Here is a 23,650-nt window from a genome sequence, read left to right as displayed (position 1 = left end):
CCCAATTCCCGGTTTTTAGGGGTGCCCGGCTCTGTGGGGAGGCTGCGGACTCCAACTCCCGGCATTCCCAATTCCCGGTTTTTAGGGGTGCTCTGTGGGGCCGCGGTGCGGACTCCAACTCCCGGCATTCCCAATTCCCGGTTTTTAGGGGTGCCCGGCTCTGTGGGGAGGCTGCGGACTCCAACTCCCGGCATTCCCAATTCCCGGTTTTTAGGGGTGCTCTGTGGGGCCGCGGTGCGGACTCCAACTCCCGGCATTCCCAATTCCCGGTTTTTAGGGGTGCCCTGTGGGGCGGCGGTGCGGACTCCAACTCCCGGCATGCCCAATTCCCGGTTTTTAGGGGTGCTCTGTGGGGCGGCGGTGCGGACTCCAACTCCCGGCATTCCCAATTCCCGGTTTTTAGGGGTGCTCTGTGGGGCGGCGGTGCGGACTCCAACTCCCGGCATTCCCAATTCCCGGTTTTTAGGGGTGCCCGGCTCTGTGGGGCGGCGGTGCGGACTCCAACTCCCGGCATTCCCGGTTTTGGGGTGCAGACTCTAATTCCCGCTGTTCCCCACCATTCCCGGGGTATCAGACCCCCCTTTTTGGGAGGTGCGGACTCCAATTCCCGGCATTCCCAATTCCCAGTTTTTAGGGGTGCTCGGCTCTGTGGGGCCGCGGTGCGGACTCCGACTCCCGGCATTCCCAATTGCCGGTTTTTAGGGGTGCTCTGTGGGGCGGCGGTGCGGACTCCAACTCCCGGCATTCCCAATTCCCGGTTTTTAGGGGTGCCCGGCTCTGTGGGGCGGCGGTGCGGACTCCAACTCCCGGCATGCCCCGCTGCTGCCGTTCCCGCCCCTTCCGGCGGCGCGCGGGGCCGCGGGGCCGCGCCATGAGCTCAGGTCAGGGCCGGGAGCGGGGCCGGGAGCGGCGACCGGGATGAGGGAACGGGATTGAGGGACCGGGATGAGGCACCGGGATGAGGCACCGGGATTGAGGGACCGGGATGAGGCACCGGGATTGAGGGACCGGGAGCGGGGACCGGGATGAGGCACCGGGATTGAGGGACCGGGAGCGGGGACCGGGAGCGGGGACCGGGATGAGGCACCGGGATTGAGGGACCGGGACCGCCCCGAGCGCCCCGCGGAACCGGCAAAGCCCCGCCGGGAGCTCCCGGGGCCGCTCCTGCCCAGCGCGGGGCGGGCGGGGCTGCTCCAGTCCCATTTATTCCCATTTATCCCCACTTATCCCCACTTATTCCCACTTATTCCCACTTATTCCCACTTATTCCCATTTATTCCCGTTTATTCCCATTTATTCCCGTTTATTCCCACTTATTCCTGTTTGTTCCCACTTATTCCCACTTATTCCCGTTTATTCCCACTTATTCCCATTTATTCCCACTTTTCCCCATTCATTCCCATTCATTCCCATTCATTCCCACTTATTCCCACTTATTCCCATTCATTCCCACTTATTCCCACTTTTTCCCATTCATTCCCACTTTTTCCCACTTTTTCCCACTTTTCCCCACTTTTCCCCACTTTTCCCCACTTTTTCCCATTCATTCCCATTCATTCCCATTCATTCCCCCTTATTCCCCCTTATTCCCCCTTATTCCCCCTTATTCCCATTCATTCCCCCTTATTCCCACTTTTTCCCATTCATTCCCATTCATTCCCCCTTATTCCCCCTTATTCCCATTCATTCCCACTTATTCCCATTTATTTCGCTTTTTTATTTTGCCTTTCTTCTAAAATTTTGCTCTTTTGTTTTGCCGTCCTTTGCTTTTCTTTTATTTTTATTTAATTTTGCTTTATCCTATTCCCCTTTTTTAAAAAAAATTCGCATTTTTATTTGGGTTTTTTTGGTTTTTTTTTTTAATTTTGCTTTATTCTATTGCCTTTTTCTTTACCTTTGCCCTTTTATTTTGCTTTATTGCCTTTCCCGGTTTCAACTTTGCCTTATTATTTTGCTTTAATAATCCGCCTTTCATAATTAATTGCCTTTAATAATTTTTTTGAATTTTGCTTTTTCTTTCGGCCTTATTTGGCTGGATCACGTTGCCCTTTCTTATTCTGCTTCATTATTTTGCCTTCTTTAAATCCTCCATCGTTATTTTGCCTTTTTTTTTTTTAAACTTTGCTTTTTTCTTTTGCTTCGCTCCCCTTTTATTTGGCTTCCATTTTTAATTTCCCCTTCTTGTTTCCCTTTCCTCTTCGTTCTGCTTTATTTTGCCTTTTATTTTGCCTTTTATTTTGCCTTTTATTTTGCCTTTTATTTTGCCTTTTATTTTGCCTTTTTGTTTGGTTTTATTCCGCTCCTTTTTGCTTTATTTTGCCCTTTGCTTCCTCACATTGCTGAATTTTGTTCTTTGCTTTGCTGTTTTATTTCATTTCACACCTTGCCTTTTTTTAAAAATTCGCTCTTATTTTGCTTTAATTCTCTTTATTATTTGCCTTCATCTCGTTTTGCTTTGTTCCCTCCCTCTTTTCCCTTCTTGGGGGGTTTTTGCTTTCGCTTTTTTATTTCGCCTTCGCTGCGTTTCTGTTTCCTGATTTTGCTTTTTGTTCCTGCTTTGTTTGGGTTCTTTCGGGGCCTTGGCTTTGCTTTCTGCCTTTTCCAGTTCCCTTCCTTTCGCTTCATTTTTTTGCTTTTTCGCTTTTCTCTTTTCCTTGGTTTTGCTTTATTTTTGCCTTTCGGTTTTGGGCTTTTTTGCTCTTTTGTTTTGCTTGATTTCCCTTCACTCCTTTGCTTCGTTTCACTTTTTCATTTGCTTTATTTCCCATTAATTTGCTCTTTTATTTCTCTCTCTGTTTTCTTATTTCGCTTTTTTCCTTTGCTTTTTTCTTTTTTTCATTTCGTTTTCTTATTTTTCTTTGTTTTGCTTTTTTATTTTCTTTTTTTTACTTCATTTTCCTTCTTTTTTTCTTTATTTCGCTTTTTATTTCTTCCTTTCTTTCTTTATTTCATTTTTCTTTTTTCTTAATTTTTGCTTTCTTTTTTTTTTGCTTTATTTCTTTTTTTTTTTCCTTTATTTCATTTTTTATTTTTTCTTTTTTTCCTTTATTTCATTTTTTATTTTTTCCCTTTTTTTTGCTTTATTTCAATTGTTTTCTTTTTTTTGCTTTATTTCTTTTTTATTTTTTCCTTTTTTGCTTTATTTAATTTTTCCTTCTTCCTTTTTTTCCGTTATTTCATTTTTTTTCTTTGCTTTTTTTGCTTTATTTCACTTTTTATCTTTTCCTCTTTTTTAATTTCTTTTTTTTTTATTTTGCTTTTTTTTTGCTTTATTTCATTTCATTACTTTTTCCCTTTTTTTTCTTCATTTAATTTTAATTTTTTTCTTTTTTTTGCTTTATTTCTTTTTTCTTTATTTCATTTTTTCCTTTTTTATTTCTTTTTTCTTTTTTTTGCTTTATTTCTTTTTTCCTTTATTTCATTTTTTTGCCTTTATTTTGCTTTATTTCATTTTCATTTTTTCTTTTTTCCCTTTATTTCACTTTTTATTTTTTCCTTCTTTTTCCTTTATTTCATTTCTCTTTTCATTTTTTTTTCTTTATTTCTTTTTTTTTTTGCTTTATTTCATTTTTTTCCTTTGCTTTTTTTTTTGCTTTATTTCCCTTTTTATTTCCTTCCGTTTCTCCTTTCTTTCCCTTCATTTCCCTCCACTTCCCCTCTTTTATTTCTCCCCCTTCCCGGTTTTTATCCCACTTTCCCTTTTCTCCCGGGATGTGGAAAAGCTCCGGTGCCGTCCGCGGGGTTCCGGGCCCGGCCGTGGGTTCTGTCCTTGCAGTGACCCCGCTCGGATCCCATCGGATCCCCCCTGATCCCAGTCCTGATCCCAATCCCGATCCCGATCCTAATCCCGATCCTGATCCTGATCCCAATCCCGATCCTGATCCCAATCCTGATCCCGATCCCGATCCCGATCCCAATCCCGATCCCGATCCCAATCCCGATCCCGATCCCGATCTCAATCCTGATCCCGATCCCAATCCCGATCCTGATCCTAATCCCAATCCCAATCCTGATCCCAATCCCGATCTCAATCCTGATCCCAATCCCGATCCCAATCCCGATCCTGATCCCTATCCCGATCCTGATCCCAATCCCGATCCCAATCCTGATCCCGATCCCAATCCCGATCCCGATCCCAATCCCAATCCTGATCTCGATCCCAATCCTGATCCCGATCCCGATCTCAATCCCGATCCCAATCCCGATCCTGATCCCGATCCTGATCCCGATCCTGATCCCAAACCTGATCCCGATCCCAATCCTGATCCCGATCCCAATCCCCATCCCGATCCCAATCCCGATCCCGATCCACAGCCAAGCAGCGCTCGGGGTCAAACCTCCCCCCCTTTTTCCCTGAGCTCCTTAATTTAAGGGTTGGACCCCGCTCAGGAGGCCGGAGACGTTCCCAGTCCTGGTTCCTCCCTTCCCGCCGGGAATGCCGGAGCGCAGCCCCTCGGAGGGAGGGAGGGAGGGAGGAGCCCGGATTCCATGGAACTGGGGGAGATGCTGGCTTGGGACGTGCCCCCCCCGCTCCCCCCTCGCTGGGACGTTCCCCGGAGCCTCCGGGCACTTCCCTCCGGGTCCCGGGTGCCGGGAAGGCTGGGACAGGGAGAATCCCGCTGTGCCGAGGGGTCGGAGCGCTGGCATCTCAGCCGGAGCCGGCAGCGCCGGGGAGCTGAACCACAGCCCGGGCTGGGGCGGCTGCTGGGAGTTCCCCGGAATTCATCCCTCACCCTTCCCAAGGGTTCGATGCCCGAGCGTGGATTCCCGGCACTGGGGAGTCCAAATCCCAATTTTCCACGTCCCCACCTTGGATCGGGCCCGTCTCATCCTTTGTTTTTCCAGCCTTGGGCTGTTTTTCCGGGAGGATCCGACCGCCTGGGCAGACGCGTTTGCTCCGGCGTCCCTGTCCGGCTGTTTGGGATCAGTGGGGCCGGCTCCATGGGAAGGGCAGCACATCCCTGTCCGGCTGTTTGGGATCAGTGGGGCCGGCGCCATGGGAAGGGCAGCACATCCCTGTCCCGGCTGTTTGGGATCAGTGGGGCCGGCTCCATGGGAAGGGCAGCACATCCCTGTCCCGGCTGTTTGGGATCAGTGGGGCCGGCTCCATGGGAAGGGCAGCACATCCCTGTCCCGGCTGTTTGGGATCAGTGGGGCCGGCGCCATGGGAAGGGCAGCACATCCCTGTCCGGCTGTTTGGGATCAGTGGGGCCGGCTCCATGGGAAGGGCAGCACATCCCTGTCCGGCTGTTTGGGATCAGTGGGGCCGGCCCCATGGGAAGGGCAGGAGAATCGCCGGGATCTCATCCCAATGCCATGCTTGGCTGTGGGAACTCCCATCCTGGAGAGGATGGATGGAGGGATGGATGGATGGATGGAGGGATGGATGGATGGATGGATGGATGGATGGATGGATGGATGGATGGATGGATGGATGGATGGATGGATGGACGGATGGATGGACGGACGGACAGATGGTGCTGCCCAGGGAGCCCTGACCATCCAGCAGGAGCCACAGGAGTGAAGGGACATCTCTGAGCCCCTTGGGGTTGGTTTCCTTCTGGAAAGGGGCTTGGGAAGGGCTGTGGGAGCTGCCGGAGAAGTCCCTGGGAGCAGCATCCGTCTGTTTTCCATGTGCACGTCCGCTGGGGACGGGGGCTGGAGCCAAATCCTGGGACAGGCACCTGGCATTCCCGGCCGATCCCATCCCGGCTTCCAGCTCCGCGTTCCGGAGTCGGAGGGTTCCTCCCCCCTGCCAGGACCTGTGGTGGATGTGGGAGCACCCGGAGCAGCCTCTTCCCAGAGAGGACAGGGCAGGGCCTGGACTCGGAGCCGGGCAGCTGCGGGGAATTCCAGCTGGGATTTCGGCCGTGCAAATCCGTCATCAGTGCGGGATCCCGGCTCCTCTCGTCCCCGGACAAGCCGGGCCGGTGCCTCGCTGACCCTGTCCGAGATCCCAGCCTCTCCTGGCTGTTATCCCCTCTCGAATCCCTGTTTTTCGCGGCGGGGAGGGAAGCAGAGAGCAGAGCTCTCCGCAGGGCTCCGGGGGAAATTCCCTGGATGCGGGGGCGGAGGAGGGACATCCAGGAGCCCCCGCGCCGTGTTTGCCGGCCAGGAGTGGCCTCGGTGCCGCGATTCCCAGCGCTCCCGATGCTGCCCGGACACGGCCGCGGCTGGGCCGGGGATGGCGGCGCTGCCGATCCCGTCCCGGCCCATCCCAGCCCGACCGATCCCGTCCCGGCCGATCCCGTCCCCGGCGGGAACGGCGGGATGAGGCGGGGTGAGTCAATGCCGGAGCTTTTCCCCGCCTGCCGAGCTTCGGGAGCAGCCGGGATGGGAGCGGGAGGGATCCCACGGGGACGGGGCTGTGCGGGAGCCGCTTGGTTCCTCCGGAGGATTTGTTGCCTTGGGATCACAAAAAGCCGGGATAGTTCCGTTCAGGAGAGGGGCGGGCCGGGCTTCCCATTGCCCCGAGGCTGCGGGAAGGAAATTGGGTCGTTTTCAGGTTGTTTGGGTACTTTTTTCCCCCCCCGCTCCGGCAGATCCCTGGAAAATCCCGCAGCCGTGGGCTTTGTGCTGCTCCCGGTGTCCCCGCACCTGGAGCCCGCGCTCTTTGCGGGATGTGAGGCCGGCACCGGGGACATCCGACCCCTCCCTTCCTTTTCCCGGCTCCCGGCGCAGCTTTTGTTTTACTGAACTCATCCCCCAATTCCTCCACTCCCAACCGATCCCTTGGAGCGGCACCGGCTGCGCCCCGGGAGCTGGAGAGATGGATCCCCCCTCCACCGGGATCCCCAAAACCAGGGAATGTTGTGACGCGTTGCTTTTATCCCCTCCGGAGGAGCTCTGGGGTCGGACAGGGAGCAGCAGGAATGCGGCCGGGGCGGTTTTTCCAGTGTAAATCCTTCAGCCGGTCTCGCTGCCCTCCTGGAAACCCAACCAGGAAACATCCACGTGTTCTCGGGGTGGGAGCGAGCTCCCGGCTCCGTGTTCGTGCCACGTGTTGCGTCCCCAGCGCTGCCCTGAGATCCCGGCGCCGGGAGCCGTAATCCAGCGCGGATTTAGGGAACGAGCAGGTGCAGGTTCAGCTTCGGGACAGGCGATGGCTGAAATCCCCCTTGAGGGGATCCCGGGCGTGATCCCTGATCCCGCTTTCCCAGCCGGGGCTTCGGGGCGCGGTGGGGATCGGAGGTGCCGGGCATGGTTAAAACTGGGAAGTGCCAATTTTTTGGCCGCCAGGAGCAAACCCCGAGGAGCAAACAAGGAGCAAACGAGCTGGAAAAGTGGCCGGGCGAGCTCGCCTGGCTCCGGCCCAGCCCTGCTCCCTTCCCGTGCCCGCTGAGCCGCTGGGCTAACGCCAGAATCGCTCCGGCCTCCTTCCCGTGACCGTCACATGCCCGGGAGGGTGACAGGGCAGTGCCAGCGATCCCGGCTGGACCGGACGGGAGCCACCCCCTCCTCGTGGCACCGCCCGAGCGGCGATGGCCTCGCCGGGAGCCGGGGGGTGAGCAGGGCAAGCGGCCCCTCTCGTGACGGCCTTGCCGTGTTCTCTGTGGCTTTGCAGACAGCAGCCGGCTCCTGGGGGCCCCGCGCCCGGGCTACGGGACGCTGCAGCCGGACACGGACCCGTCCCGCATGGTGAGCTCTGGTCCGCGGCGTTCTCCGGGGGGATGGCACCGCATCCCTGGCATCGCCACAGCCCCGGCTCCGGGCGCTGCGTGTCTGGCCCCTTGGCTTTCCCTGCCCGGTGCTGTTGGGTCACGCCGGGAGGCTCCGGGATTTGGGGAGTTTAGGGTTTAATGGGTGATGGTCGATTCCAGTTGGTTTCATGACGGAGCAGCCGCGTGTGGGTGACTCCCAGTGATTCCCTTTCCTCCAGGAGGTCACGGGCTACCAGACCAGGACGTGGCGAGTGCTGCTGTGCCACGCGGGCTCCGTGCTGAGCGCGGGGCTGCTCCTGCTGCTCTTCCACTGGAAGCCGAGCCTGGAAGTGCAGGCCAAGTGCAAACCCTGCACCCTGGGCCAGGCGGACTGGCTCCTCATCAGGGTGAGTCCCGACGGCATCCCTCCAGGCTGGGATTCTGGGGGTCTGGGCTTGGGTTCTGGGGGTCTGGGATTTCATCCTCTGGGTCTGGGGTCGGATTCTGTGGCTCTGGGGTCGGATTTTGTGGATCTGGGGTTGGGCTCTGCTTCCCAACAGGACCCTGGGAATGTTCCTTCTGCTTGTCCTCCTCCCCGTGTCTGGCATCTCCTTTCATCAAGCACCAGATCATCCCAGGAATTTATTATCATTTTTATCATTATTATCATTATTATTTTATTATTATTCCTAGAATTGTCCTGTTCCAGGAATCATCATTATTCCTGAAATAACTCCTCACTTCCCCCTCCCATCCCAGCCACCCCGGCTTGGAATTTCTCTTCATTGTCCCCAGACCTCAGCCACCACCCGGGCTGGGTGGCCAGGGCCTTCCTGCCTTCCCGGGGCTCCTGGGAGCACGCAGGGATGCCAGTTCCACCATCCAGGATGGGTGCCAGGGCCTTCCCGGGGCTCCTGGGAGCACGCAGGGATGCTGCTGTCCCTGTGCCAGCCCATCCCTGTGTTCCAGGACCGCTTCGGGCAGTGCTTCACCGCCAAGGTGCTGACGGAGCCGCTGGGCGAGGGCAGGTGAGCGGGGTCTGTCCCCGCGGGGCTCCGGGGCCCGCTCCCGGCGCTGGGGGAGGGCGGCCGGCGAGGGGCTGACCCCGGGGTTCCCCCCTGGAGCAGCCTGGAGCAGCAGCCCGGGGCGCGGCCGGAGGACCGCCGGAGCAGCATCGCCGTCGGCGTGGCGGACGAGGAGGAGAGCCGCGACACCGTCCGGCTGCACGACAAGGAGGAGGTGGCACTCGGGACCCCCCCGCCTCCGACCCCTCTCCCTGTGGCTGGGCACCCCACTAACACCGACTTTTCCGCCAGAAGAACGTCCTGAGGTATTACCTCTTCCAGGGAATGCGCTACGTCTGGCTGGAGCGGCGGCAGGCCTTCTGCAGAGTCAGGTATTCCCGGCTCCCGGCGCTTCCCCGCTCCCTCAGCCCCCTCAGGATCCCCCTGAGCCCCCGGGAGCCGCGTCACCGCCCTTCCCTGCGTGCCCCCGGCCCTTTGGAGCCCGGCCCTGGTGCCGCTGCGGGTGCCGGTGCTGCCTGCCCGGCCGGAGCGGTTTGGCACAGCCGGACGCTGCCGGCTCTCCGCACTGTGCCCCTTTTGTTGCCTTCCCTTGGCACCCTCAGGCCACGGAGAGGCCAAGGCACGAGGCGCTCCCGCTGTCCCAGAGGGGTGGGATTTGTCCCCAGGGCTTGGACGTGGCGTTTTTGCGCCGTTCCCGCCGGTTTTGACGCGGTTTCCCGGTTTTCCTCTGCCCTGGCGCTCCGCAGCGTGCTGGACGAGGGCCGGAGCTGCGCGGAGCTGCACCTCTGCCGGGCCGGGCTGGACCTGCAGGAGCACAGCACCAGGTACGGAGCCGGCAGTGCTCCGGGAAGCATGGCCGAGGCTTTTCCAGGCAGCAGGGAGCCCCGGAGCCTCGGCTTTCCTTGCGTCCAGAGCCTGAACCGCCGGCGGGGACGGAATTCCTGGGATTGGCTTCTCCGCACAGCCGGGCTCCTCACGGAGGGCTGGGCAGTGGGAGGGGCCCCGAGTTGGAAACGCGGCTCTTCCCAAGGATAAAACCCCTTCCCTCTCCTTTCCCATGGATAAAACCCCTTCCCTCTCCTTTCCCATGGATAAAACCCCTTCCCTCTCCTTTCCCAAGGATAAAACCCCTTCCCTCTCCTTTCCCATGGATAAAACCCCTTCCCTCTCCTTTCCCAAGGATAAAATCCATTCCCTCTCCTTTCCCAAGGATAAAATTCCCTCCCTTTCCCATGGATAAAATCCCTTCCCTCTCCTTTCCCATGGATAAAACCCCTTCCCTCTCCTTTCTCAAGGATAAAACTCCCTCCCTTTCCCATGGATAAAACCCCTTCCCTCTCCTTTCCCATGGATAAAATCCATTCCCTCTCCTTTCCCAAGGATAAAACCCCTTCCTTTTCCTTTCCCATGGATAAAATCCCTTCCCTTTCCTTTCCCATGGATAAAACCCCTTCCCTCTCTTTTCCCAAGGATAAAACCCCTTCCCTCTCCTTTCCCATGGATAAAACCCCTTCTCTCTCCTTTCCCATGGATAAAACCCCTTCCCTCTCCTTTCCCATGGATAAAACCCCTTCCCTCTCCTTTCCCATGGATAAAATCCCTTCCCTTTCCTTTCCCATGGATAAAACCCCTTCCCTCTCTTTTCCCAAGGATAGAATTCCCTCCCTCTCCTTTCCCAAGGATAGAATTCCCTCCTTCTCCTTTCCCATGGATAAAATCCCTTCCCTCTCCTTTCTCAAGGATAAAATCCCTTCCCTCTCCTTTCCCATGGATAAAACCCCTTCCCTCTCTTTTCCCAAGGATAGAATTCCCTCCCTCTTCTTTCCCAAGGATAAAATCCCTTCCCTCTCCTTCCCTAAGCATTAAATTCCTTCCTTTCCCTTTCCCATGGATAAAACCCCTTCCCTCTCCTTTCCCATGGATAAAACCCCTTCCCTCTCCTTTCCCAAGGATAAACCCCTTCCCTTTCCTTTCCCATGGATAAAATCCCTTCCCTCTCCTTTCTCAAGGATAAAACCCCTTCCCTCTCCTTTCCCATGGATGAAACCCCTTCCCTCTCCTTTCCCAAGGATGGAATTCCCTCCCTCTCCTTTCCCGAGGATAACATTCCCTCCCTCTCCCCGCCCCCCTGCAGAAGGAGGATCTACGGCCCCAACCTCATCGAGGTGCCCGTCAAGTCCTACGCCCGGCTCCTGGTGGAGGAGGTGGGTTCTGGGCCGCGCTTCCCAAGTGCATTTTCCCAGCACAGATCCGTCCCCTGCTCGCTGTTCCTCGCCGGAATAGCTTCCCAGGCCCTTGGGAAGGGAGGGGAGGACGCTGGGGAAGGCAGAGCCCTGGAGGGGACCCGTCCTGGCCCTCTTGGCTCGGGCAGGAGCAGCCCCCGCTGGGTGCGGAGGTGGCTGAGCACCCTCGGGAGCAGCATCCGTGGGGAAATCCGGGCAGGATGGAGGCTTTGGGGATGTCAGGGAAGGGCCACGTTCTCCTCTGCATCCGGGAGCCCGCCGGCCTCACGGTGGGCTGGAGGAAGCTTTTCCTCCTCCAAGGAGCCTGGGGGTCCTGTGCTGGGATGGGGGAAGTTGTCCCACCTCCAGGAGGCTGGAGATCCCACACTGGGCTGGGGGAAGCTCTCCCCACCTCCAGGAGCCTGGAAATCCCACACTGGGCTGGGGGAAGCTCCTGGCACTTCCAGGAGCCTGGAGATCCCACACTGGGCTGGGGGAAGCTCCTGGCACTTCCAGGAGCCTGGAAATCCCACACTGGGCTGGGGGAAGCTCTCCCCACTTCCAGGAGCCTGGAGATCCCACACTGGGCTGGGGGAAGCTCCTGGCACTTCCAGGAGCCTGGAGATCCCACACTGGGCTGGGGGAGGTTCTCCCACCCCGAGGAGCCTGGAGCTGTCCCAGTGAGCTCTCAGAAGCTCTCCCCGCTCCCAAACCCGGATTTTCCCCTCATTCCAGGTGCTCAATCCCTTCTACATCTTCCAAGTGCTCAGCATGGTGCTCTGGGTGTGCGATGCCTACTACTACTACGCCGCCTGCATCTTCCTCATCTCCACCTTCTCCCTGGGGCTGTCCCTCTACGAGACGCGCAAGGTCGGTGCTGGCAGCTCCTACGGGATCACATCCCATGGAACAGCCCCGTTCTGGGTGCTGGCAGCTCCTGTGGGATCACATCCCAGTGAACAGCCCTGTTCCGGGTGCTGGCAGCTCCTATGGGATCACATCCCATGGAACAGCCCCGTTCCGGGTGCTGGCAGCTCCTGTGGGATCACATCCCATGGAACAGCCCCGTTCCGGGTGCTGGCAGCTCCTGTGGGATCACATCCCATGGTACAGCCCCGTTCCGGGTGCTGGCAGCTCCTATGGGATCACATCCCATGGTACAGCCCCGTTCCGGGTGCTGGCAGCTCCTATGGGATCACATTCCAGTGAACAGCCCCGTTCCGGGTGCTGGCAGCTCCTGTGGGATCACATCCCATGGAACAACCCCATTCTGGGTGCTGGCAGCTCCTGTGGGATCACATCCCATGGAACACATGGAACAACCCCATTCTGGGTGCTGGCAGCTCCTGTGGGATCACATCCCATGGAACACATGGAGCAGCCCCGTTCTGGGTGCTGGCAGCTCCTGTGGGATCACATCCCAGTGAACAGCCCCGTTCTGGGTGCTGGCAGCTCCTGTGGGATCACATCCCATGGAACAGCCCCGTTCCGGGTGCTGGCAGCTCCTGTGGGATCACATCCCAGTGAACAGCCCCGTTCCGGGTGCTGGCAGCTCCTGTGGGATCACATCCCATGGAACAGCCCCGTTCCGGGTGCTGGCAGCTCCTGTGGGATCACATCCCAGTGAACAGGCCCGTTCCGGGTGCTGGCAGCTCCTGTGGGATCACATCCCATGGAACAGCCCCGTTCCGGGTGCTGGCAGCTCCTGTGGGATCACATCCCATGGAACAGCCCCGTTCCGGGTGCTCTGTGACCCCTGAGCCCTCACCCAGCTCCCCTTCCCCTCCATCCTTGCTTCCGAGCCCTCGGGACCATTTTTGGGGATGCTTTCCCGGGTTTTGGGGTGGATTTTCACTGCTCCCTCCCTCCCAGCAAAGCACCACCCTGCGGAACATGGCCAGGATGTCGGTGGGGGTCCGGGTCCGGCGGCCCAGCGGAGGTGAGAGGGAAGCGTTTGGGGGTGGTTGTGGAGATAACGCGTCCTTTGGGATCCCGGTTCTGCACCAAAATAGTGCTGGGACAGGTGGGAATAACATTGGGATAGGTGGGAATGATGTTACGAGGTACCAGGATGTTGGGATAGGTGGGAATAACGTTGGGATAGGTGGGAATGATGCTGTGAGACTCCGGAACGGTGTTGGAGTCCCGTTAGCCGGCGCTGCCTCTGCCCGGACGAAGCTGCAGACGAGGCCATTTCCAAAGCCGATACGGATTTAATTTAACGGGAAATTTGAGGGGAAGAGAGAAAAAGGCTGATTCTAGGGATAATCCCACCCACAGATCCCAGCCCTGCTCCTCCTCCCCCTCCTCCTCCTGCTCTTCCCGGTGCTGGGAATCCCGGGGTTCCTCCGGAGGCTCCGCTTCCACACGCCCCGATCCCGGCTGTCCACAGGCGTCGGTGCCGTCCCCACCGCCAGGGCTGGCACCTGCGGGAGGCCCTGGGGAATTCTCGGCGGGATCAGTTATCCCCAGGCCTGGGATCAGTTATCCCTTAGGCCCGGCGTTCACCCCTCCCGCCCGCGGGGATCCCTTTCCCGGGGCCGGGGAGGAGCGAGCCGCGCTCTCCGAGCCCTGAGCCGCCTCCTTTTCCAGAGGAGCTGGTGCTGAGCTCGGCGGAGCTGGTGCCGGGCGACTGCATCCGGCTGCCCGCGGACGGGGCGCTGCTGCTGCCCTGCGACGCCGCGCTGCTGACCGGCGAGTGCATGGTCAACGAGAGCCTGCTGACCGGTGAGAGCCACGGGCCCGCGGGATCCGGTCCGAGCCGCCCGTCCCTGCTTGGCTCCTGACCCCCCCCCCCCCCCCCGGGGTGATAATTCCCGCCGGGAATGTTCTCCGGGCAGGGGAGAGCGTGCCGGTGATGAAGACGCCGCTGCCGGCGGGCGGGCAGGCGGCCGGAACCGCGTACTGCCCCGAGGAGCACCGGCGGCACACGCTGTTCTGCGGGACACAGGTCATCCAGGCCAAGGCCTACGCGGGCACGGACGTGCTGGCCGTGGTCACCCGCACAGGTGAGGCCTTGGGGTGCGTCCCGGGGTGAATCCGGGGATGGGAAAGCCCCTGGAAGTGGGGGGAGCTTCCCCCAGCTCAGTGTGGGATTTCCAGGCTCCTGGAGGTGGGGAGAGCTTCCCCCAGCCCAGTGTGGGATCTCCAGGCTCCTGGAAGTGCCAGGAGCTTCCCCCAGCCCAGTGTGGGATCTCCAGGCTCCTGGAGGTGGGGAGAGCTTCCCCCAGCCCAGTGTGGGATTTCCAGAATCCTGGAAGTGGGGAGAGCTTCTCCCAGCCCAGTGTGGGATCTCCAGGCTCCTGGAAGCAGGGAGAGCTCCCTTGGGAGTGGTGCCACGCGGTGACCTCCTGGCCCTGTCCCGCAGGGTTCTGCACGGCCAAGGGGGACCTCATCAGCTCCATCCTCTACCCCAAACCCGTGAGCTTCAAGTTCTACAAGGACGCTGTGAAGTTCGTGATGTTCCTGGCCGTCCTGGGTAGGTCCGGGCCTGGAGCCGCATCCCGGAGTACCCAAACCCCATGGAATGGCGGGACCCCCCCATCATGCGCCCGCTCTTTGTAACCGAGCCCGTTGTCCCCGGCACAGCGCTCATCGGCACCGTGTACAGCATCCTCATCCTGGTTCGGAACCAGGTAGGGCCGTGGGAGCGGGAGAATCCCCCCGGGATCCATCGGGCACGTGGGATTCCCACCCCGCTCCCTCCTCCTCCCCTCCCAGGTCCCCGTGGGACAAATCATCATCCGCGCCCTGGACCTGGTCACCGTCATCGTGCCGCCGGCGCTGCCGGCCGCCATGACCGTCGGCACCATCTACGCCCAGAACCGGCTGAAGAAGCAGGGCATCTTCTGCATCAGCCCGCCCCGCATCAACCTGGGCGGGAAGCTGCGCCTGGTCTGCTTCGACAAGGTGAGCCGGGCCCGGCCGGCCGCGCACCGCCGGCTGCGGGAACTCGTCCAGGCCCACCGCGGAGACTCGCCTGGACCCACCGTGGGGACTCGTCCGGGCCCACTGCGTGGGCTCGTCCGGACCCACCGTGGGCACTCGTCCGGGCCCACCACGGGCACTCGCCCGGACCCACCGCGGGGACTCGTCCGGGCCCACTGCGTGGGCTCGTCCGGACCCACCGTGGGCACTCGTCCGGGCCCACCGCGGGGACTCACCCGGACCCACCACGGGCACTCGTCCGGGCCCACCGCGGGGCCTCGTCCGGACCCACCGCGCTCTGCCCGCAGACGGGGACGCTGACCGAAGAGGGGCTGGACGTGTGGGGTGTGGTGCCCCTGGAGGGACAGCGCTTCCTGCCCATGGTGCGTGAGCCCCGCTGCCTGCCCGCCGGGGCCCTGCTCTACGCGCTGGCCGCGTGCCACGCCGTGTCGCCGCTGCGGGGCCAGCTCGTCGGGGACCCTGTGGACCTCAAGATGCTGGAATCCACCGGCTGGGTGAGGAGGGGGTTGTGGGTCCAGAGCCTCGCCCTGCCGGGACAGGGGGTGTGGGATCCTCTGCGGGGTGCGTGAGCTCGGCAGCGCTTTGGGGTCTCGGTTTCAGCGCCTGGAGATGACGGAGGAGGAGGACGGGGAGCTCCCGGCGTTCCAGCAGTTCGGGATGAAGGTCTTGGCTGTGGTGAGGCCTCCGCCGGAGGAGGAGCAGCCGCGGGACAGGGTAATCCCATGGGGCGGCTTCCCGCGTTCCCGCCTCCTGGAGAAATCCCGCCCGGGCCTGACGCCTGCCCGCTCCCCACAGAAGCACCAGGCCCCCGTGGGGATCCTGCGGCGTTTCCCGTTCTCCTCCTCCTTCCAGAGGATGAGCGTCCTGGTGAAGCTGCCCGGGGAAGCCTCGGCCCACGCCTACGTCAAGGGCGCCCCGGAGATGGTGGCCAGTCTGTGCAGGAAGGAAACTGGTTCGTACTGGGAGACAGGGCTCAGCCCCGCTCCCGCTGGCTGCATCCCCGCAGCTCATCCCCCCGGGAATGATCCTCAGGAGCACTGTGGGGCAGCTCCCAAAGGCTTCGGAGTGGCTGCAGCCACGTGGAGGGGAGAAAAACGGGAGCCAGAAGATGGGGAATGGGGCTGGGGGCTTCCTCCAGCTCAGGGTGAGAGCTCCAGGATCCTGGAAGTGGGGAGAGGTTCCCCCAGCCCAGTGTGGGATTTCCAGGCTCCTGGAGGTGGGGAGAGCTTCCCCCAGCCCAGTGTGGGATTTCCAGGCTCCTGGAAGTGGGGAGAGCTTCCCCCAGCCCAGTGTGGGATCTCCAGGCTCCTGGAGGTGGGGAGAGCTTCCCTCAGCCCAGTGTGGGATTTCCAGGCTCCTGGAGGTGGGGAGAGCTTCCCTCAGCCCAGTGTGGGATCTCCAGGCTCCTGGAAGTGGGGAGAGCTTCCCTCAGCCCAGTGTGGGATCTCCAGGCTCCTGGAGGTGGGGGGAGCTTCTCCCAGCCCAGTGTGGGATTTCCAGGCTCCTAGAATTGGGGAGAGCTTCCCCCAGCCCAGTGTGGGATTTCCAGGCTCCTGGAATTGGGGAGAGCTTCCCCCAGCCCAGTGTGGGATCTCCAGGCTCCTCGAGGAGCAGCTGCTCACGAGCACCCCAAGCCCTGGAGCTCCGTGTCCGCTCTCCGGAGCCGGGCTTCCCTCAGGAGCTGTGTCGGCCTCGCTTTTCCAGTGCCCCCGGATTTCTCCCGGATGCTCCGGCACTACACCACCGACGGGTTCCGGGTGCTGGCCCTGGCCTGCAAAGCCCTGGGCACAGTGGCCACTTTCGAGGAGGCCCTGCAGCTCCCCAGGTTGGTGCCAGCGCTGCCTCTCTCCACCTCCTCGCTGGCTCCCAGCGTTTCCCGGGATGCCCTGCAGGGATTGAAACCCTAATCCATCCCGGAGGAATTCCCGGCTGCCTCCCAGATGGGTTTTTCCCTGGTCCCACCCCTCGATCCTCCCCGCTGGCGTTGAGGAGGCGGTGAAAGGCTCCTTGTCTCCCTCCAGGGACTCCGTGGAGAGCGGCCTGAGCTTCCTGGGCTTCCTGGTCATGAAGAACGTCCTGAAGCCGGAGTCGGCTCCGGTGATCCACCTGCTGAGGAGCGCCAACATCCGCCCCGTCATGGTGACAGGTGGCCCTGGGGGGCAGCGGGGTCCGGGGCACACGGACAGTGCTGGGCAGGATGCGAGGGGAAGGACCTCCCCACCCAGAATCCCACCCAGAATCCCACCCAGAATCCCTCCAGAGACCCCAGCAGGGATCCCAGCAGGAATCCGTGGCCCGGAGCAGCTGTGGAGCCTCCTGGATCCCGGCTTTGTGCATCCCTGCCCTCGGCACGCAGCATTTGCTGTGGGCTCGGGGTGTGGAGGTTTTTCGGGTGGAAGAACTCGTTGTGCTGCTGCCCGTCCCCTAAGCACCGGCGTGTTCTAAATCCCGAATTTCGTGGCCAATGGGGGAGGGGGGTGCAGAGTCACCTCCAGGTGTTTTCCAGGCAGGAAAACAGGATTTGAACCCGATTTCCTTTGGGGCAGGACAGACAGGAGGTTTTGGGGGAAAGAAGGGGGAGGCGAAGCCCCCGCGTGGCTGCGGTGGCCGGGAGAGGGGACACGGCCAGTTCGGGCTGCTCCTCTCGGCCTGGAAAATCCAAACGCTCATTCCTGGTCCCCCCACGTGTCCCTGGCAGGGGACAACATGCTGACGGCCATGAACGTGGCACGCGGGTGCCGCATGGTGGAGCCCCGGGAGGGCGTGATCTTCGTCACGGCCTCGCCGCCCGGCCACGGCAAACCCGCCGCCCTCAAGTTCGTCCTGGCCGAGCATTCCCAGGGCGAGGAGCAGCCCGAGGTGAGAGCCCAGGACACCTTGTGGGAGCCCAGACTGCCCAGTCACCGTGCAGGGCTCGGGTTTTCGTGGGATCCCAGAATTCCAGGGTGGTTTGGGTTGGGAGGGAGCTTAAAGCTCATCCCCTGCCATGGGCAGGGGCACCTTCCGCTGTCCCAGGGTGCTCCAGCCTGGCCTTGGGCACTGCCAGGGATCCAGGGGCAGCCACAGCTGCTCTGGGCACCCTGTGCCAGGGCCTGCCCACCCTCCCAGCCAGGAATCCCTTCCCAATATCTAAGAAATGGAGTCCCTCAAGTCCGGCTTTTTCCGCCGTCCGGGAATTGCGGAATCCCAGAACGGTTTGGGTTGGAAAGGACCTCGGAGCTCGTCCCATTCCATGGGCAGGGGCACCTTCCACGCCCCGGGAGCTGCAGCCTGGCCTGGGGCGCTGCCAGGCTGGGAGGGCTTTTCCAGCACGGCTCTCCTGGGGGCAGTTCAGGGTGTGCTGCTGCTGCCCCTCACGCATCCCTGCTCCGGGAGAGCTCGGCCGCTCCTGCCTTTCCCTGGGAGCACATCCAGCAGGGATGGCAGCTCCAAACACCTCCGGGCTGGGCGTGGGGGGCTGGCTCAGCCCGGGCCTGTACCCCAAAGAGCCCCACGGGTGTGCCTGGCGCTGGGGTTCCGGGGAGCCGCTCCCTGCGGCTGCGGGCGGGCCCGGCCCGGCTCCGGGGGCTCCGCAGAGCTGGAGCTGCTCTCCCGGCAGGGCCTGCAGCAGCAGCAGCGCGACGGCTCCTCCCTCCCGCCCCGGCACTGCCACTTGGCCCTCAACGGGAAATCCTTCCAGGTGGTCTGTGAGCACTTCGCCGACCTCCTGCCCAGGGTGAGTCCGGCCGGGAGCCCTCCGGTGGGGCTGGGAATCCTCTGGTGGGGCTGGGAATCCTCTGGTGGGGCTGGGAATCCTCTGGTGGGGCTGGGAACCCTCCGGAGGGGCTGGGAATCCTCTGGTGGGGCTGGGAATCCTCCAGAGGGGTTGGGAACCCTCGAGTGGGGTTGGGAACCCTCCAGTGGAGTTGGGAATCCTCTGGTGGGGTTGGGAACCCTCTGGCGGGGTTGGGAATCCTCCGGTGGGGTTGGGAATCCTCCGGTGGGGTTGGGAATCCTCTGGTGGGGCTGGGAACCCTCTGGCGGGGTTGGGAATCCTCTGGTGGGGCTGGGAATCCTCCGGTGGGGTTGGGAATCCTCTGGTGGGGTTGGGAATCCTCCAGTGGGGTTGGGAACCCTCCAGTGGGGTTGGGAACCCTCCAGTGGGGTTGGGAATCCTGCAGAGGGGTTGGGAAGCCTCCAGTGGGGTTGGGAAGCCTCCAGTGGGGTTGGGAATTCTCTGGAGGGGTTGGGAATCTTCTGGGGGGTTTGGGAACCTTCCGGAGGGGTTGGGAACTCTCCACCAGTTTGACCTCTCCGTGGTTCCCCACTGCGGCCTCACAGCCCCAAACCAGAGCTCCCTGCGGGTGTTCCTTTGGCCGGTGTGACATTCCCAGTGCCCTGCCGGCCATTCCCAGTGCCCTGCTTCCCATTCCCAGTTCCCTGCCGGCCATTCCCAGTTCCCTGCTGGCCATTCCCAGTGCCCCGCCGGCCATTCCCATCACCCTGCCTGCCATTCCCAGTTCCCTGCTGGCCATCCCCATCACCCTGCCAGCCATTCCCATCACTCTGCTTGCCATTCCCAGTGCCCTGCTTGCCATTCCCAGTTCCCTGCTGGCCATTCCCATCACCCTACTGGACACTCCCAGTGCCCTGCCGTCCATTCCCATCACTCTGCCGGCCATTCCCATCACCCTGCTGGCCATTCCCATCACTCTGCCAGCCATTCCCATCACCCTGCTGGCCATTCCCATCACCCTGCTGGCCATTCCCAGTGCCCTGCCGGCCATTCCCATCACTCTGCCAGCCATTCCCATCACCCTGCTGGCCATTCCCATCGCCCTGCTGGCCATTCCCAGTGCCCTGCCAGCCATTCCCATCACCCTGCCGGCCATTCCCATCACTCTGCCGGCCATTCCCATCACTCTGCCGGCCATTCCCATCACCCTGCTGGCCATTCCCAGTGCCCTGCCGGCCATTCCCATCACTCTGCCGGCCATTCCCATCACTCTGCCGGCCATTCCCATCACCCTGCCGTCCATTCCCATCACTCTGCCAGCCATTCCCATCGCCCTGCCGGCCATTCCCATCACTGTGCTGGCCATTCCCAGTGCCCTGCCGGCCATTCCCATCACTCTGCCGGCCATTCCCAGTGCCGTGCTGGCCATTCCCAGTGCCCTGCCGGCCATTCCCATCACTCTGCCGGCCATTCCCATCACTCTGCCAGCCATTCCCATCGCCCTGCCGGCCATTCCCATCACTCTGCCGGCCATTCCCAGTGCCCCCCTGGCCCCCAGCCCCTCGGGGCCGGCCGTGCCGCGGCGGTGACGGCCCTGCCCGCTTTCAGATCCTGCTGCGGGCCACGGTGTTCGCGCGCATGCTGCCCGAGCAGAAGGCGCAGCTGGTGAGCCGCCTGCAGGAGCTCGAGTAAGGCCCAGGCCTGGATCCGGGGGCTCGTCCCGGGGATGCGGAATGGCTTCCGCCGGGAGACGCCTCAGAGCTGCCCCGGCCGCGCCCGTGCCGCGGGAGGGGACATTGGCACCAGGGAGCTCCAGCCTGGAGCGGGGCATCCGCGGGAACGTGGGTCCTTGAGGAGCGTGGGGTCCCTGAGGAGCGTGGGGTCCGTTTCCTGCATTCCCTGAGGAGCGTGGGGTCCCTTTGCCCCAGTCCCTGAGGAACGTGGGTCCCTTTCCCCCAGTCCCTGAGGAGCGTGGGGTCCCTTTGCCCCAATCCCTGAGGAATGTGGGATCCCTGAGGAGCGTGGGGTCCCTTTGCCCCAATCCCTGAGGAATGTGGGATCCCTGAGGAGCGTGGGGTCCCTTTGCCCCAATCCCTGAGGAACGTGGGTCCCTTTCCCCCAGTCCCTGAGGAGCGTGGGGTCCCTTTGCCCCAATCCCTGAGGAATGTGGGATCCCTGAGGAGCGTGGGGTCCCTTTGCCCCAATCCCTGAGGAACGTGAGATCCCTTTCCCCCAGTCCCTGAGGAACATGGGGTCGCTTTCCTCCAATCTGAGGAATGTGGGATCCCTTTGCCCAAATCCCTGAGGAACATGGGGTCCCTTTCCCCCATTCCCTGAGGAACATGAGATCCCTTTCCCCCATTCCCTGAGGAACGTGGGATTCCTTTCCCCCAATCCCTGAGGAACGTGGGGTCGCTTTCCTCCAATCCGAGGCATGTAGGATCCCTTTCCCCCATTCCCTGAGGAGCATGAGGTCCCTTTCCCCCATTCCCTGAGGAATGTAGGATCCCTTTCCCCATTCCCTGAGGAACATGGGGTCCCTTTCCCCCATTCCCTGAGGAACGTGGGATCCCTTTCCCCCATTCCCTGAGGAGCGTGGGATCCCTTTCCTCCATTCCCTGAGGAACATGGGGTCCCTTTCCCCCATTCCCTGAGGAACATGAGATCCCTTTCCCCATTCCCTGAGGAACATGAGGTGCCTTTCCCCCAATCCCTGAGGAACGTGGGGTCCCTTTCCCCCATTCCATGAGGAACGTGGGATCCCTTTCCCCCAATCCCTGAGGAACATGAGGTGCCTTTCCCCCATTCCCCGAGGAACATGGGATCCCTTTCCCCATTCCCTGAGGAACGTGGGATCCCTTTCCCCCATTCCCTGAGGAACGTGGGATCCCTTTCCCCCATTCCCTGAGGAACGTGGGATCCCTTTCCCGCAGCTACTGCGTGGGGATGTGCGGGGATGGCGCCAACGACTGCGGGGCGCTGCGGGCGGCCGACGTGGGCATCTCCCTGTCCGAGGCCGAGGCGTCCGTGGCCTCGCCCTTCACCTCCCGCGTGGCCACCATCGAGTGCGTGCCCAGGGTCATCCGGTGAGCGCGGGGCAACCCCGGGAATGCCGCCGGCCCCCCTCGGGAGAGCTCCCGGGGAGGGGGCGGCCGGTGGGTGACCCCGTGTCCCCCCGCAGGGAGGGCCGGTGCTCCTTGGTCACCTCCTTCGGGGTCTTCAAGTACATGGCCCTGTACAGCCTGGTGCAGTTCGTGTCCGTGCTGCTGCTCTACACCGTGAGTGCCGCCCCAAACCCCCGCTTTTCCCCGGGAATTCCCCGGGACCGCCTCATCCCGCCTGCCCCTCTCCTCCTCCTCCCCAGATCAACACCAACCTGAGCGATTTCCAGTTCCTCTTCTTCGACCTGGTCATCACCACCACGGTGGCCGTGCTGATGGGGCGCACGGGGCCGGCGCCGGCGCTGGGCGTGCGGCGCCCGCAGGGGGCCCTGATCAGCGGCCTGGTGCTGGGCAGCCTCGTGCTGCAGACGGCGCTGCTCGTCGCCGTGCAGGTCCTCAGCTACTTCGTCACTGTCTCGCAGAGCTGGTGAGGCGCCCGAAATCGGGGAACCGGGAATTCCGAGCTTGGAAAAGGCCCAGCGCCAGCCCGCGTTCGCCGCTGGAGGCCGGGTGCCCGCGTGCAGGGGTGTTCTGGGCACTTGCAGGGCTGGCGATTCCAGCGAGGCTGTTCCAGCGCTTTGCAACCCTTCCCGTGCCGGAATTCTTCCCAGGATCCCATCTAAACCTCCCCTGCTCCCCGTGGGTTTGGGGATGGGAGCGGCGCCGCGGTTGTGGCAGAGCCCAGGGTTTGTCCGGGGCTTTGGGGTCTGGCAGCAGGCAGGGAACCATGGAGTGTCCTCAGCTGGGAGGGATCATCCGGGAGTGCAGCCCCTGGCCCTGCCCAGACCCCCAACAGTCCCACCCTGGGCACCCCTGGCAGCGCTGCCCAAACGCTCCTGGAGCTCTGGCAGCCTCGGGGCCGGGACCATTCCCTGGGGAGCCTGGGCAGTGCCCAGCACCCTCTGGGGGAAGAACCTTTCCCGATATCCAACCTAAACCCTCCCCTGGCACAGCTCCCATTCCCAAGGGATCTATCCCTGGTCCCGGAGCAGAGACTGGAGCTGCTCCCGGCCCCTCCACTCACGAGGAATTTGTGACTTCGATGGAGAACGAGGGTGGTGTCCAGGCCCTCCCGGCTGACCCCGTGCCCTGTCCCCTGGCCCAGGTTCGTGCCCCTGAACAGCACGGTGACGGCGCCCCAGAACCTGCCCAACTACGAGAACACCGTCCTGTTCTGCGTCAGCGGCTTCCAGTACCTCATCCTGGCCGTGGCCATGTCCAAGGGACACCCCTTCCGAGAGCCGCTCTACACCAACGGTGGGACAGCCACCACCCTCCTCCTCCTCCTCCTCCTCCTGCTCCTCCTCCTCCTCCTGCTGCTGCTCACCCGTCCCCTCTCGCCCCCAGTGCTCTTCCTGCTCGTGCTCGTCCTGCTCTTCGGCCTGATGATCTGGCTCACCCTGTACCCGCTGGGCTTCCCCAAATCCCTGCTGAAGCTCCAGGCCATCGAGGATTTCAACTTCAAGCTGCTCCTCCTGGGCATCGCCACCCTCAACTTCTTCGCCGCCTTCGTGCTGGAGGTGGGTCCGGGGGGGAGCTTTGGGGTGCTCCTGGAGCTGTCCCGGGTGGGCACGGGGCTCTCCTTCCCTCCCCCAACCCTGATTCCCTCCCCGTTCCGGCCCCAGACCGCCCTGGATCACGGCTTGCTCGGCTGCTTCCGAAGGCTGCGCCGGAAAAAAGCCTCCAAGAAGCTTTTCAAGAGGCTGGAGAAGGAGCTGAGCCAGCAGCAGCCGGGCTGGCCACCCCTGGACCAGCCGCTGTTCGCCACGCCCAGGATGTCCCTCGCTGTGAGATAGCAGTGCCCCCGTGCCCGCCTGCCCCCGCCTCGGACACTTCCTTAATTTATTGATCGCGGAAAAAGCAGGGATGCAGCAGGTGGGCGGGATCCCTCGGCATCACGGATGTGAATCCCACAGCCATGGTGGTCCCAGGGCCACAC

The 23,650-nt window shown here is 61.2% G+C and overlaps 2 protein-coding genes across 3 annotated transcripts; both read left to right on the top strand.

Moving 5' to 3' along the window:
• The first annotated feature begins 852 nt into the window (after nucleotides 1-852).
• Nucleotides 853-23,606, top strand: ATP13A2 (ATPase cation transporting 13A2). Of its 2 annotated transcripts, none has more exons than XM_069034838.1 (29): nucleotides 853-881; nucleotides 7,565-7,638; nucleotides 7,880-8,047; nucleotides 8,610-8,668; nucleotides 8,768-8,879; nucleotides 8,960-9,036; nucleotides 9,412-9,489; nucleotides 10,800-10,869; nucleotides 11,623-11,757; nucleotides 12,760-12,826; nucleotides 13,480-13,614; nucleotides 13,728-13,895; nucleotides 14,255-14,365; nucleotides 14,476-14,522; nucleotides 14,608-14,796; nucleotides 15,123-15,329; nucleotides 15,436-15,549; nucleotides 15,631-15,787; nucleotides 16,540-16,660; nucleotides 16,857-16,981; nucleotides 17,534-17,694; nucleotides 18,434-18,550; nucleotides 20,159-20,238; nucleotides 21,484-21,636; nucleotides 21,732-21,828; nucleotides 21,915-22,138; nucleotides 22,817-22,968; nucleotides 23,059-23,231; nucleotides 23,337-23,606. In XM_069034838.1, the coding sequence occupies exons 1-29, from the start codon at nucleotides 872-874 to the stop codon at nucleotides 23,505-23,507; spliced, it is 3,552 nt and encodes a 1,183-aa protein (XP_068890939.1). In that variant the 5' UTR covers nucleotides 853-871; the 3' UTR covers nucleotides 23,508-23,606. The 2 variants fall into 2 exon arrangements, with proteins under 2 accessions (XP_068890939.1, XP_068890938.1); XM_069034837.1 differs by having other exon boundaries at nucleotides 8,957-9,036.
• LOC138121386 (uncharacterized) lies at nucleotides 5,758-6,976 on the top strand. The gene is given in 2 exon segments (XM_069034839.1): nucleotides 5,758-5,797; nucleotides 5,799-6,976. Coding segments are annotated over 2 exon segments (924 nt in total). The 5' UTR covers nucleotides 5,758-5,771; the 3' UTR covers nucleotides 6,697-6,976.
• Nucleotides 23,607-23,650: the final 44 nt, after the last annotated feature.

Source organism: Aphelocoma coerulescens, chromosome 21 (assembly GCF_041296385.1).
Source record: "Aphelocoma coerulescens isolate FSJ_1873_10779 chromosome 21, UR_Acoe_1.0, whole genome shotgun sequence".
NCBI classification, from domain to species: domain Eukaryota; kingdom Metazoa; phylum Chordata; class Aves; order Passeriformes; family Corvidae; genus Aphelocoma; species Aphelocoma coerulescens.
The sequence above is the reverse complement of the archived record's forward strand: the minus strand, read 5'-3'. Positions and strand labels throughout refer to the sequence as shown.

Bases quoted from the DNA above. Each gene is read 5' to 3' on its own strand.
- ATP13A2 (XM_069034837.1), top strand. The intron at 15,330-15,435 runs GTGAGGAGGGGG...TCTCGGTTTCAG, and splicing joins TGCTGGAATCCACCGGCTGG to CGCCTGGAGATGACGGAGGA. The intron at 17,695-18,433 runs GTGAGAGCCCAG...CTCTCCCGGCAG, and splicing joins AGGGCGAGGAGCAGCCCGAG to GGCCTGCAGCAGCAGCAGCG.